Raw genomic sequence first — 13,460 nt, 5'->3', positions numbered from 1 at the left:
ACATGGTGGATGAATCACAGTAATAACGATGTCTAACGCATCGTCTAAATACAAGAATTCGTCTCCTGATATTTGGAGACTATAGTTTTTATTCTGTAACACAGATGCAAACAGATTTTATTCCAACAGAAACACGAAGGCAATGGTGTCTTACCTTTGCTATGAAAAAAAGACCGACATCCGGGGATGTGACGTATATAAGGACGCTGCACGATGACGTTTACGTAATTGCGTCGAGTTTTAAGGATTTGGTGGTCCTAAATATATTTCCCCTTTATCCTCACCATACATTTGAAAGATAATCAACATTGCAATTGTTTTTAACGAAGAACAACATTTTCAATCTTTTCTTTTTTGGTTTCTTTACTAAACAAATGTATTTCTATATATTATTGTTTTATCTGCTCATACAAACAAAAACACAATGAATGCTTGTATAGAGCTTATTTTTCTTTAAGGAAAATATAATTTTCATAAATAAAGAACAACAAACAATGTTCCTAACTTTGTACTTTTCTTAATTAATGTAAAAAACTAAAGAAAAAAAAATCAAACAATCCTTAATCTCTGTTACAGCAGACAAACTGTACACATCAATTCCAGACTTTTGTTTACTTTTTAAAAAGTTTTAAGGGGGTTGTTACGAGTACATGAATCTCTGATATCAAATATCATTCAGTACATTCAGTAATCCATTCTCTATGGTTATGGTTTTGGGCATATGTAACAAAACAAACAATCAAATGTAACTTTCCTAAAGAGATAAAAAAAAAGAAGAAAAAAAAGACAATTTAAAATATATTTGTAAATAAAAACAACCATTAAAACTAAAACAAGAAGTAGTAGTGGTTATCTGGTAAATCTTAATTCCCTGCTAATCTAGGAAAAATATTGGCTGCTGTCAAGGGCTGGTCACGGAAGAAAAAAAACTTCACTTATTTTTTGAAAAATTTATTTATTGAGATTCTTTGACACAGAAATACAAGATCACCTTTTGCTGGAGCCATCACAGCTTAGACAAATACTGATTCCTATGTATGATAATGGACTGATAGAGAACATTTTAATGGCAAACATTTGAGTTCAGAGTTCCTTTAAACCTTACAATAACCCAACACAAACTGTACTTTGAGTTAATGCTATGCTACACAAGTTAATGTGACCAAGGACCTAGCTATGCATCTCAGGCACATCCATAAACAGTCTGGTGCAACGACCACAGAAACATGAGTTAGCTCTTTATCTTCACATGGCTTCCAAGGCAAAACTGGACTGAAACATTTGTTGTCTATTTTTTTTATATAGGCTGAAAGAAGTTATAAGAGTTACAGCAAAAAATGAATGTTGAGTGTGCCAGGGACAAACAGACCAGCAGTACCTCATGTTAACATAAATTTGCCATTGATCTGTACGTGAAGGAAATCTCTTTTTAGCAGGTATGACCTGAGTTTTATTTTATGCGAGTAGACGGTGGGACAAGACATTCTTCTACAGGAATTCCTCTGATATTGGCACCTATTTTGGTCAGTACTTTTCAAGGATGATAGCGATGCCCTGACCACCACCGATGCAGGCAGAGCCAACAGCATACTTGCCTCCTCGTCGCCTACCAAAAACAAAGATCATTATTCAAAGTTACTTAAACTTAATGTGCAGACATCTTGCCTGATATACTGTACATGTTATAACTAAAAGGACAAAATTACCTGAGCTCATGAACCAGGTGGGCAGTGATACGTGCTCCAGAAGCACCGAGAGGATGTCCGATGGCAATAGCTCCACCGTTAACGTTGCTTTTCGCTGGATCAAGTCCAAGAGACTTAGCAACAGCCAGGTACTGAGCACCAAAAGCCTCGTTCACCTGTGCAAACCAAATTACATCAATGACACAACTGAGTAATAGCTACCTAAATAAATCAAAACATATGAAATGCAGTTTTCAAAAATAACAATAATAATTTGTAAGTAAACTACGTCAAAATTGGACTTGGGTATTCCATTGTAAGTTACTCTATACTTCTACTCCACTACATTTCAGAGGATTGAAATGTAGATTTATCTTACGGCTACAGTTACAAGTTACACGTCAGATCAAGACTAAACTACAAAACTGTATATAAAGTATTTAAAACCACCTCAACCAGTTACAACAGTTAATCTAATAATGTCATATATAAATAATTTATCAGTTACAGGGGACATTTTTCTTAAAAGAGAATACTTATTGATTGATATTGTAAGTACATTTCACTAACAGTACTTAAAAAACATTTAAAAGTTTACTTTTGTATAAGTAAACTTTTAAATGCAGGACATTAACTTGTAATGCAACTATGCAATTGTAACTACAGGACCTGAGTACTTCTTCCACCACTAATAAAATGTATGACACAATCTAAGGCCAAAGAGATCAACTGACGGCGCTATCTCCCTGGCCCTCTACACTGTGCTCTCTCACCTGGAACCAGACGAACACGTATGTGAGAATGCTGTTCATAGACTATAGTTCTGCATTCAACTTGTGCCCTCCAAGCTCAGAGACATGGGACTCAACACCACTCTCTGTGATTGTGATTGGAGATAGAGATTATATATATATATATATATATATATATATATATATATATATATATATATATATATATATATATATATATATATATATATATGCACATACTTCTCATTATGCATATATACATTACATTCCTTTTTATATTCAGTCTTATTCATTTGCAACACTGTCTACACAAATGATATTACTTAATTCACATTTTCTTTATATTTTAACCCTATATCTTAAGAGGCACTATATTTTCTATTGTCTTGGATTCAGATTTTGCTTTTACTTGTGTTTTTTTTCTTCTTCTTCTTTTAGTTATTTAATGAGCATTGTTGGAGGTGCCTGAGGCCAAAGATTGCCATCGACTACCTTGGTTATTGTTGTGCACATGACATAAAGAACCTTGAACCTTGAACCTTGAACTTTGAGGGATAAAGTCACAGATATTGGCGTTTCACTGAAAACAAACCTCCACAAGATCCATGTCGTTGAGAGTCAGTCCGGCTTTTTTAAGAGCTCCTGTGATTGCTGGAACGGGACCTAAAATGATTTAGGGAAACCAGAAATTCTTACTATAAAGAAACCAATGTCAAATACCACAACTGTTTATTTAGTCATTCATTCCTTTTTATTTCAAAGGGATAAACTCATCCAACAACAGTGGTGTCACTTACCAATTCCCATAATGCTCGGGTCACAGCCTGACACATGATAAGCCACAATTCTGGCCAGTGGAGTGAGCTTGTGTTGATTCAGCGCATCTTCACTCGCAATCACCACACAGGCAGCACCATCAGATACACCCTGGAGATCAAGAAGAGTGTTAGATTTAATAAGAGTAGGCTACTTCTCATGGTAGAAGTAACATTAGTTGCATGATATTTATATTAAATATATTTTACTATAAATCAAACTGTGGAACTCTAAATGACACAAGTCATAACTCCTTTATCAACTAAATGTTTCTAGTTTTTCATGTTACATCAATTGGACACTGTTAAGATAAAATAATAAACTTTTTTTTGATTAAAGTAGAACAGACCACAAAAAAATAAACTGACCACCTCAGAACCTGAAGTTAAGTGAACATCGTAGGCGTAAACTCACTGAAGCATTGGCAGCAGTAACAGTCCCTCCCTTCTTGAAGACAGGAGGCAGTTTGGCTAACCGTTCTAGTGTTGTCTGTGGACGAGGGTGTTCATCCTGAGCCATGGACACCTTGCCTTTTGTAGATTTCACATCAATGGGAGCAATTTCTGCTGTGTAGTAACCAGCCTCATGAGCTGTAAATAGAAAAAAAAGTTACAATTTAACTTTTAAGAATGAGCATAGTTAACTTCTTCACTCCAGCCTTTCTTTTTCAAAAGCAATATATTTCAGTTTTACTATGTGGAAGGTGAGCAGAACGTGAAAATATTGAAAAGAATGAAACCCATCTTACCGGCCTTCCACTTTTGTTGCGTCTGGTATGCATAGTTGTCAACTTCTTCTCGTGTGATCTGGTATTTCTCTGCCAGGTTTTCTGCTGTGATGCCCATTGGGAGTTTGATATGCAGGTCAGTCAGACCCGCCCACAAGGTATCCTCTAGCTGTCAGGCAGACCAGCAGAGGTTTTATCTTTGCGTCAAAAGCTTTTAGAGTTTAATAACAAGCTGTCTTTATGGCCACATGTAAATGTATGTCAAATATTCAAAAATATACTTTTTTTTTTTTAAATAAATAATAATAACCTTGAGATCGACTCCAAACTTTGTACCAAATCGAATGTTGCGAACAGCATACGGAGCCTGGCTCATGCTCTCTGAGCCTCCGCACAGGACCACCTCTGACTCCCTAAGGCAAATCTCCTACAAACACACCAAGGAAACAGGGTTTTGTAAGACACATTATGTTAAATTGATATATGTGAAATATTATACTTTTATTATCGTATGGACCATGCTCTTGTTTGGCATATCTCCAGTCTTTTACACACACACACACACACACACACACACACATATACAGTACAGTACAGTACAATACAATAGTATAGATAATTCTACATTTGTATTTCCACCAGAATGTTTTTTGTTCTTGGCGGAGTACTTACTTGAGCGCCATTGATGATGGACTGGAAGCCAGATCCACACAGTCTGTTCACAGTAAGAGCAGGCACTGGGATGGGAACACCACACCTCAAACCCACATGACGAGCAATGTAGGGTGCATCGGCTGAGCTCTGAAATTAGGGGCGTAGATAAAGACAAATGAAAAGGTAGGGACCAAACTGAGGGCACTAGATTCACTTTCATGTGATGGTAGTTGTGATCTGTTAAATATGTCTGTTGGATTTTAAGTACCTGCATGACATTTCCCATGATGACACTGTTTATAAGTTCTGGTGCCACGCTCCCTGCAGCAAGGGCGGCTTTGGCTGCATGCTCAGCCAAGTCTGTTGCACTGTGATCCTTCAGCACGCCACCATAGGTACCAAACGGAGTGCGCTTGGCAGCTACAACAAATACACCTGCAGAGGAACAGAGTATTTTAGTACAGCGACAAAGACTTCAAACCACCCACCACTGAGCCACAGCCAGATCACAGCATCTGTACTGGGTGGTACATACTACAGAGATGGCCGGCATAGCCAGTGCATTGAGATGCAGGAGATAAAGATACAGTATAGGGAAACTAACATCAGATGGCTCAAACTGAACTGGAGGGACAAGAGGAGTAACTACTTCTGGATTTTCAATCTTCAAGGTAGACCGGGAATATACAACCAATTCATGTTCAGGGATTATGGAGTTTATTTATATATATAATTAGAAATTATGCCTATGGATTAAAGAGCTGTATACAAATCTAATTACAACAGTGACCCATGATATTTTTAATCAGCAAGTTACACAAAATTGTGGTGCCTGCTTTGAAAGAACATACTGTTTAATAGACAACAACGAAAACACTTTTTATTTATACATACTTTTCATTACCCTGGTCAGTTAACTTGATCTAAACCAGAATTGCCTAGAATGGCTTTGAAAAACATGCACACCTCATGCAAAATGTCATCAACACGTGCACAGTGTTTTTATAATAAACAAGTCAATAGTGATACGTAGCTAGTAGGTATGATAGTTATCTTAATATTCTGTGTTGACATGCCTTTTAGTTTCTAATCAGACATTAAACTATTGGCTATCCTACGATATGTGCCAAAAGTCACTGCATGCCTTAATGTGCCATGACATTTGTCAATAACCTATAGCACCTGACTTGTGCAGGAGGGGTGTTTAGTGTTGTGCAATTTTTCCTGTGTAAACATTGAGTAAAACATTTAAGTTTAACTTAAGTAAAACTTTTTTTAAAACTAAAAAAGTGTTTAAGTATTTGTATTTTACTCTAGTTTTCCCCTTTTATGTTACTTTATAGTTCCACTCCACTAAATGTCAGAGGGTAATATTGTACTTTTTACTTCCCTTATCTGAGATCTGTTGTTAACTATTTACTTTTTTTTTCAAGATGTGTTTTTACATTCAAATCGTATAATCCGATTTGATAGATAGATAGATAGATAGATAGATAGATAGATAATTTAACACTTGTAATGCCTTACATAACTTAATGCCAATTCATTTTAAAGAATAAATGAAAAGATTAAGTGGATTAAACTGTGCCTTATTTTCTACTGAAATAGGTTACTTCGTAGCCTAATTCATTTTTTTAACTTTTGATAGATTTTTCTGATATTTTTACTTGAATAAACATTATATGAAATGTTTTAAATGCTGTACTTTTACACAAGTCTTTCCCTCCACCACTATTATTATTTGCACTTAAATGGGTCGAAACAACGGACAAACAGCTGTTAATGACTTTATGACACCATCTTGTCACCTTTCACCTACTTTGCAGTAGGATTGCGATCAGAAAACCTTTTTAAACTCTGTTGACATTTACATAAAGTCAACTTTAAATCGATGCCATTCATTTAGCTACACTGCGACAAAAAAAAAAAAGAAGGAACAATGTAAAGTTACCCCTAACATTAAACCATAGACTGTTAATATACAGTCTATGCATTAAACCCACTTGCTTTTTGTTTAGCTTCCTGCTGAATTGAAACGTGTTTGTTTACCTCTGAGAAGCGCCATAATGGAGAACCAACAAATCAGCAGGATCAAACTCTTGGGCTGATGTCTTCTTGTGGCACTCTGAATCAGTCCGTGATGATTATAAACCTGACTACTGCGACCTTTCCCCTAAATGATGAGAACCAGGAGAGAACACAGTACAGTGCAGCCGCTAACTTTCCACTCGTCCAGCAAGATTCGACAGAAAAGTTACATGTAAATTCAAACTTAGACATTATTAAAATCTTTAAAAAAAAACATTGTCACGCATTGTTTTATTATTGATTATATGTACGAAGTATTCTATATTTAACTACTTTAATTTCATTATGCGCACAAACAAAATACTCGAAAGTGCGCCCTTGAAATTGTGAGCGTAACTGTTCGACAACGACATCCTTCCGCGTCACGTCTGCTCTGTCACTCAGAAAGCGACGGGCGGTACCGTGAACAATTTTGACCCCGAGTGTGAAACAACACCCAGTGGCAACATGTCTGTGACTTTATCGCGCTGTCTCTGCAGGGTTTTATCCCGACAGACCGCTCCGTCAAGGTGAGTGTTTGTAGCACGATGTGAACAGTTAACAAGGCGCATTTTACCTGGAGTTAACATAGCTAAACTTATTCACTAGAGAAATGCTGCTGAATCAGTTATGTGGGTGCTAAACACTCGGGGTCCAGCATGTGGCACGTTCTGACCTCTTTATATGCAGTCTATGGTTTTGACCTGTATTCTGTTTGTTGTTTTGCAGCTTCCTGTTGGGAGAACATCGCCATACTGTCCAGAGTCCTTGGTTTGCACCAGTGATGACACTGAAGACATCTGCTCCACTGAGGTATGTTCAGGACCCACAGTGAACCCTCAAAAGTTCCAGGTTCACTGCATGTCAATATTTTTTATTTTGATGAATTAATCATTTGTTGGGGAACATGCACTACTAAAACGCAGTAGTAACTAAAACAGATCATGCATTAAACTGCTAATCTAGTGGCCCTGTCTTACATAGCCAAAATCTACTTTTAACACCTCTATTATTTTTGTATCTCATTTGATTATTCTTTGTTCATCAATTATTGCTTTAAAACTGTCTATCATGTGAACATCAAGTTTCAAGAATCCAAAGTCTACATATTGCCGAAATGTAATTTACAATGATATGAAATGGAGATAAAGCAAAGCAGTCTTCATATTTGAGATGAATGACAATGTCATTGTTACTTCCTGATGATCCAAACAGCTGACTGTCAAAATGGTTGGCACTTGAGGTTGAACAAATTATCGATTACCCGCCTAATAATTTCAACACCAGTTCAACAAACTAAGTGTGACACAGCAAATCAGGGGCCAACGTTATTTCAGCTGTAGATGGTTTCTGGATCTCTGTGTGCACTGCACTTAATGGAAATTGGAGGTGGTAGGGTACTGTTCACAATGCACAGTGGGCTGGAGGTAGGGCTGGATGGTCAGTGGGACTCCTTACAAGTTAATCCACCAATGGTTTAATGATTTTTAGTCCAGATTGTACAGTTAAGGTGTTGTCATACTTCTTAGCAAAAATAAAAAGCTCTAAATCCGAGTTGATGATACTTATAAAGTCAGAGGTGTGTCCAACCTTGCTTACCAAACAGTTTAGTTTCAAGTCAACTCGGTAGCGTAATGTTACTCATGTCTAACTATAGAACTGTAAAATGATATCAATATGGCATTTGTTGATTTTTAGAATATTGTGAAAAAAAGTTTAATTTTAATAGTTGTTTTTTAAAATATATCATATAAATTATATTTTTATTTCCCAGAATTGTTTCAAAATATATCTTGCGTATGCTCACAAAGAGCTGTGCTTTGTGTTTAAGAGCGGAGCCGAAAAAGAAGAAGAAAGTGGACCCAAGAAGGGAGCAGATGTTGAGAGAGAGGATGAGAAAAAAGCTGAAGAAGCTGGAGAAGGTTCCACCTGAGCTTATCCCCATAGAGGACCTCATCACTCCAGCCAAATGCTTGGATGAAACAAGGTACAGCTCATTTCACTGTTGTCCATACGGCCATTTGCAGGTAACTAGGTTAGATTTGAGTTCAGGCACACTTGGAGGCTGGTAACATACATTGAAGAACAAAGCAATTCAATTAAATCTTTTTCTTATTGTCAACAAATGCTGGAAATCCAAACTCAGCAAATAGACTGAATCTCGATCTGTTCTCCAGAGATTCAGTCGCATCAGAGTTCCAAATTGCCATGAGTTTGGTTTTAATCTGATGTGTACAAAAATCAATTTTTTGGGGTTCCTAGCCAAAATCATGATAGCCAAAATCCTAGCCATCTGAATTGTTCTTCCGTCAAGTTTTACATTTTTATTGATCATCTCTAGGATAGGGGTTTTCGGATGGATTTGACATAAATTGTACCGTAACTCTTGTTGAACAAGATCGCAGAAAGGCCCCTATTGGCTGTTCCAAACATTCATTTGGCATTAACACCCGCATACATAAACATGTTTTTATGGATATGCTTTTATACATCGTTCGTCTTTCTTTGACTTACTGTACCTTTGTTCTTTCCTTGCTAGTGTGGTGCTTGCTGACATTGAAGTGCTATAAATTGGTGTTTCTTACTTTCTTACAAAGGGAACGCTCTCCGCCAAGGCTGTCATTTGAAGAAAGCGAGGGTCGAGCCCTGCTACTTAAGGAGTGGTGTCGATACAAACAGGTCACCACTTACCTATAACGCCCCCATCACATAAGCTTTTATTGAAAATCTTGCCTCTGACCTCTGCCCTTCATCATGTACACTTCATGGGCTATATTTGATGTGCTCTTCGGTCTTTGTTCTTGCAGGAGCAGCACATTGCTGAAGTGGAGGCTGTTGAACTTGCTCTAGAGGCACAGAGGGAGGCACTGGAGGAGCTGAAGTTAGAGTCTGAGGAGCTGTACCAGTCAGCACTGAAGCCAGACCCCCTTCTGTTTCCCTTCACTCATGAAGGTCCTGCCTACACACCGCCAAAGACCAAGTATGAAGCTCCTGATGGGAAATACAACAACATCACTAAAGTCTACACACAGTGATGGACAGGAAAGGGCTGCGGGGGCAGCCTGCGTTTGTCATGATCCAATAAGGCAAGATGCAGCCTTTTAAAAGCCTGCATGTGTAGGTGTGAAGGACACTTTGCTGCAAATGTTTATTTTTTTTTCTTGAACTGTATAGTCCCCTCAGTGTTTCTCTGTATCAAATGCAAAAACATTCATGGAAATTATGAATTGAATTTTGTTTTCCCTCCCCCAACATTCACATCTCTATATAAAACATAATGGAAGAAAGATGAAAATAAAAAATTACTTTTTTTTTTTTTAATTGATCCAATTTGTTTAGAATAATTTAAACCTTTTTGTGTTAAGGTTAAAGCCATAATCAATGCATAAGGCAGAAAACTACTAATGCACAACTCTGTATGGGTTGAAACTGTAAAACCATTTTTGTCATTATTGCATCAATAACATATTTAATATATTCATCACAGAGGACTATCAACAGCACAGGTTAAAGATAATATGGTTTTTACAGTCCTAGGGCCAACTCTCCTGTTTGATGCCATCAAAGGTGTTAGTACGTTCTTGTGCAGCAGCAATTTTTAATTTAACCCTTATCAAAACAATGCATGACAGGTCCTTCATTACTTAGATGGAATACATGAAATGTTTCCGTTGCATATTTTAACCCAATATTCCTTTTCTTACACTAAACCAAAAAAAACAAGGCATTTAATCTTAAAACTAACTTACAGTGAGTCTGTATCTGCAAGCAGCGTTTGTGCTTCAGTTCACACAAGCTTTGGAGAACCAATAATTTATGACGGGAAAAACAACACTGCCTTTGCACAGATCCAATTGTAATTCTCTGGTTGAATAGATGCTGTCATACTCATCATCGGCCACTAGAGGCTGCCACTAACATCTATTTTCAAACAGAAACTTACTAAATACAATTTGAGATGGCAATGAGTGATGCGCTGTCTCTCCAGCAAGTGGCTCTCAACGATTTCGTTATATTCTCAAATTTCCATTTTACTTTGGCCACCATGGAACAGACAGCTGATTAATAGTGACAGTTCAGGAGTCCTGAGGCTTTTCCTGGTTCAAGGGCATGTGCCAGTCTCTGGGAGGGTCTCGCCTCAGTTTCCATACTGGGGTGAAGTTTCTCTGCTCTGCCACTCTGTTCCTCTCACTCTTCTGCAAGGCGTCCTGCAATACACATACATTATGTATAAAATGGCTGATTTCACTTTCAAGTGTATTTTTTAGACACCATGAATACTGTCAGAAAGATTACAAGTCAAGGTCTTTAAACAATATGACTTCCTGCTGCTGTACCTTGGCCTCGGCGCCTCTGTGTTTCTCCCACTCTTTGCAGTTATGGTAGTCCTCTTTCCACTGCTTGCAAGATGGGGAGGTACCATAAGTGTAATAGTGGTGAAAACAATTCTTCAAGCTTTTGCAATGTCTGAATTCACTCCAATAGTCATCACAGGCCCGGGGCGGCTGTACGAACAGACAAAGGCAGAAATCACCACCAAACCAAGTTGTAAACATATTTTATATATAAAGGGTCAACTTGGGGTGTGTTAAACTTATGCAGCTTGCTATGTTTTTTGCTTCAGAAAGGTTGAAATTCCAACCTCATTCAAGGCTGCCTTGAATGACTTAATTGGAAATAAGAGTTACTATTAGCAGTTTTGGGAACGTTACTTTAAAAAAGTAATTAGTTATAGTTACTCACTACTAGTAACTGAGTTAGTAACTGAATTACTCTATAATAAAAGTAACTCGTTACCAGGGAAAGTAACTATTTGCGTTACTGTTAAAAAAAAAAAGTTGCTATAAAAGAATTTGGATTTTTTTGAGCAGTTTTTTTTGTTGTGAGGCAGAAAGATCTAGCGTTTGCTGCTTGGAGGACTTTGCTCCGAGTCCTTCTTTGCTAGTGGATGGCGAGCTATCATCTGTGGTGGAGGTATCGGTGTTTTTGGCCACTAGCAAAATGCGGTGTAGATGTGTGTGTCGTTGTGAGATGCTTCATTAAATTATAGTTGCTTACAACGGATGTCGACAAAGTCTTCGCTCCTGGACATAATGTACACATTACATGCACGTTCTTGCCTTTGACCACAATGAATTTGAAGTAGTGCTTATATCTCCACCTTGAAAATGCGAACTTTTCATCGGATTGCTCCTCTTGAATCTCTGTTTAGCTGGTGTGTGTGTGTGTGTGTGTGTGTGTGTGTGTGTGTGTGTGTGTGTGTGTGTAAAAACACTGGCTCTGATTGGCTACCATGAAACATGACTCTGCCTTTAGCCAATCATAATCGCTCACCTCGTTATTAACCCACCTCCTCACTAGCTGTGAGCCAGGGGTGCGTTCGGATTACACAGTTTAGCCTATTCAATCAATGCATAGTAACGCACCGCATTTAACGTCCAGTAACGTTAACGGCGTTGTAACGACGGGAAAAGTAATTAGTTAGATTACCCCGTTACTGAAAAAATAACGTTGTTACCTAATGCCGTTCTTTTAAATGGCGTTATTCCAAACACTGATTATTAGATAAAACTTATTGGGGGAGAAATGGCACTGTTAAGACTAGAAAAAGTCCATTCTGAAAATAAAAATCCTGGAAATAAAGAAAAAAAATTGCAATAGTTATTGTAAAAATAAGCAGGATTCAGTAATGTCATAGCAATGATCCGAATTATTTTACAATGTCTAGCATTTATTTAGTTATGATTCATAGGAGTATTTATTTCATTATGTCTTATTTATTTAAAACTTTGGGTTTCCAGATACATTATAATGAATGAATCATCCACTAACAAGCGAGTGTTGACTTAAAGGAGAAAAAGAAAAAGATTTGTCTGACATCACCTCCCTCAGGTCGCTCTGTGGAGCTGATCTAATGTTACATCTATATTTATATTTACATTTAGTTTTAAATTTGATTAGCAAATCTAGTTTTCAAAGCAAGTTAAGATAAGTAACAGAGCTTCTGACATAGAATGCTTTCTGATAAAAGCTCCTCGCCTAACTGACATTGCTTATTGCTAGCTAACGTTAAGGTTACTTCGGGAATTTAGCAACGATAGCTAATCACCTTGCCAACTATTCAGTGTCAGATTTGGCACTTTTTACTCATTATCCGGACTATCAAAAACCAGGTAGATTAAATGACATCAGGACTTTGTCAAGAACGTTATTAACAGTATAATGTTACGATAAATTACCCTCCACGCTGCTTCTCCAGACCTGTCCATTGCTAGTTGCGCTAGCAATACTTCCGGTTAATTTCATTTCACAATAAAAGCGCTACCACACAGTTTTACAACCATTACTTTGAAAATACATACTTAAGGCTATAAATCACTTTCAGCAAACGTAAAAAATAAAACAATGAGTAACTAATACTACTAGTCTAAAAGTAATGACTAACAAAATATCCCATAATTGTGACCAATTTCTAATAATCTGCATTTGATAAATCCAAAACCTACTTTGGACAAATATGGACATTTACTCTTTGTGGTTTTTCTATCATCTATTGGTGTTAGAAAGCACTTATTACTTGTGATTTTATCCTGCTATTATTTAACTAAAACTGGACAATCAAACATAAAGCATCTGCTTATTCCTAAATAAATGTGTCTAATTTGGGAAAAATGAATATAGAAACATCCTATCACATACCAGTTTCATTTGGTAGTTCATATACATGCTTATACATTACAAAAGTAACTATTAGCCACA

At 37.1% G+C, this 13,460-nt stretch overlaps 3 protein-coding genes across 3 annotated transcripts; 1 reads left to right on the top strand and 2 right to left on the bottom strand.

Annotated features, from left to right (window-relative positions):
• Positions 1-935: 935 nt before the first annotated feature.
• Positions 936-6,878, bottom strand: acaa2 (acetyl-CoA acyltransferase 2). The gene is made up of 10 exons (XM_078251117.1): positions 6,684-6,878; positions 4,903-5,069; positions 4,653-4,781; positions 4,291-4,407; positions 4,002-4,149; positions 3,668-3,843; positions 3,235-3,364; positions 3,030-3,100; positions 1,707-1,861; positions 936-1,606 (listed from the first exon to the last, which is right to left on the bottom strand). The coding sequence occupies exons 1-10, from the start codon at positions 6,697-6,699 to the stop codon at positions 1,525-1,527; spliced, it is 1,191 nt and encodes a 396-aa protein (XP_078107243.1). The 5' UTR covers positions 6,700-6,878; the 3' UTR covers positions 936-1,524.
• Positions 6,879-7,091: 213 nt separating this feature from the next.
• mrpl40 (mitochondrial ribosomal protein L40) lies at positions 7,092-10,026 on the top strand. Its single transcript, XM_078251115.1, has 5 exons — positions 7,092-7,231; positions 7,431-7,514; positions 8,533-8,688; positions 9,299-9,380; positions 9,509-10,026. The coding sequence occupies exons 1-5, from the start codon at positions 7,170-7,172 to the stop codon at positions 9,734-9,736; spliced, it is 612 nt and encodes a 203-aa protein (XP_078107241.1). The 5' UTR covers positions 7,092-7,169; the 3' UTR covers positions 9,737-10,026.
• On the bottom strand, positions 9,826-13,363 carry c5h22orf39 (chromosome 5 C22orf39 homolog). Its single transcript, XM_078251116.1, has 3 exons — positions 12,941-13,363; positions 11,039-11,206; positions 9,826-10,909 (listed from the first exon to the last, which is right to left on the bottom strand). Exons 1-3 carry the CDS (start codon positions 12,968-12,970, stop codon positions 10,778-10,780), a joined length of 330 nt encoding a protein of 109 aa, XP_078107242.1. The 5' UTR covers positions 12,971-13,363; the 3' UTR covers positions 9,826-10,777.
• Between the last annotated feature and the right edge of the window lie 97 nt (positions 13,364-13,460).

The sequence above is a fragment of the Sander vitreus genome, chromosome 5 (assembly GCF_031162955.1).
Source record: "Sander vitreus isolate 19-12246 chromosome 5, sanVit1, whole genome shotgun sequence".
NCBI classification, from domain to species: Eukaryota; Metazoa; Chordata; class Actinopteri; order Perciformes; family Percidae; genus Sander; species Sander vitreus.
This window is presented reverse-complemented; position numbering and strand designations above follow the sequence as displayed.

Excerpts from the sequence above, each read along its gene's own strand:
- acaa2 (XM_078251117.1), bottom strand. Across the intron at positions 3,365-3,667 it reads TTACTGCTGCCAATGCTTCA|GGTGTATCTGATGGTGCTGC; the intron begins GTGAGTTTACGC and ends CTTGATCTCCAG. Across the intron at positions 1,607-1,706 it reads CACCTGGTTCATGAGCTCAG|GCGACGAGGAGGCAAGTATG; the intron begins GTAATTTTGTCC and ends TGTTTTTGGTAG.
- mrpl40 (XM_078251115.1), top strand. The coding sequence starts at position 7,170 with ATGTCTGTGACTTTATCGCGCTGTCTCTGCAGGGTTTTATCCCGACAG. Across the intron at positions 7,515-8,532 it reads AAGACATCTGCTCCACTGAG|AGCGGAGCCGAAAAAGAAGA; the intron begins GTATGTTCAGGA and ends TTTGTGTTTAAG. Across the intron at positions 9,381-9,508 it reads AGTGGTGTCGATACAAACAG|GAGCAGCACATTGCTGAAGT; the intron begins GTCACCACTTAC and ends TTGTTCTTGCAG.
- c5h22orf39 (XM_078251116.1), bottom strand. The coding sequence starts at position 12,970 with ATGGACAGGTCTGGAGAAGCAGCGTGGAGG. Across the intron at positions 11,207-12,940 it reads CTGGAGAAGCAGCGTGGAGG|CCGCCCCGGGCCTGTGATGA; the intron begins GTAATTTATCGT and ends CTGTTCGTACAG. Across the intron at positions 10,910-11,038 it reads ACAGAGGCGCCGAGGCCAAG|GACGCCTTGCAGAAGAGTGA; the intron begins GTACAGCAGCAG and ends TGTGTATTGCAG.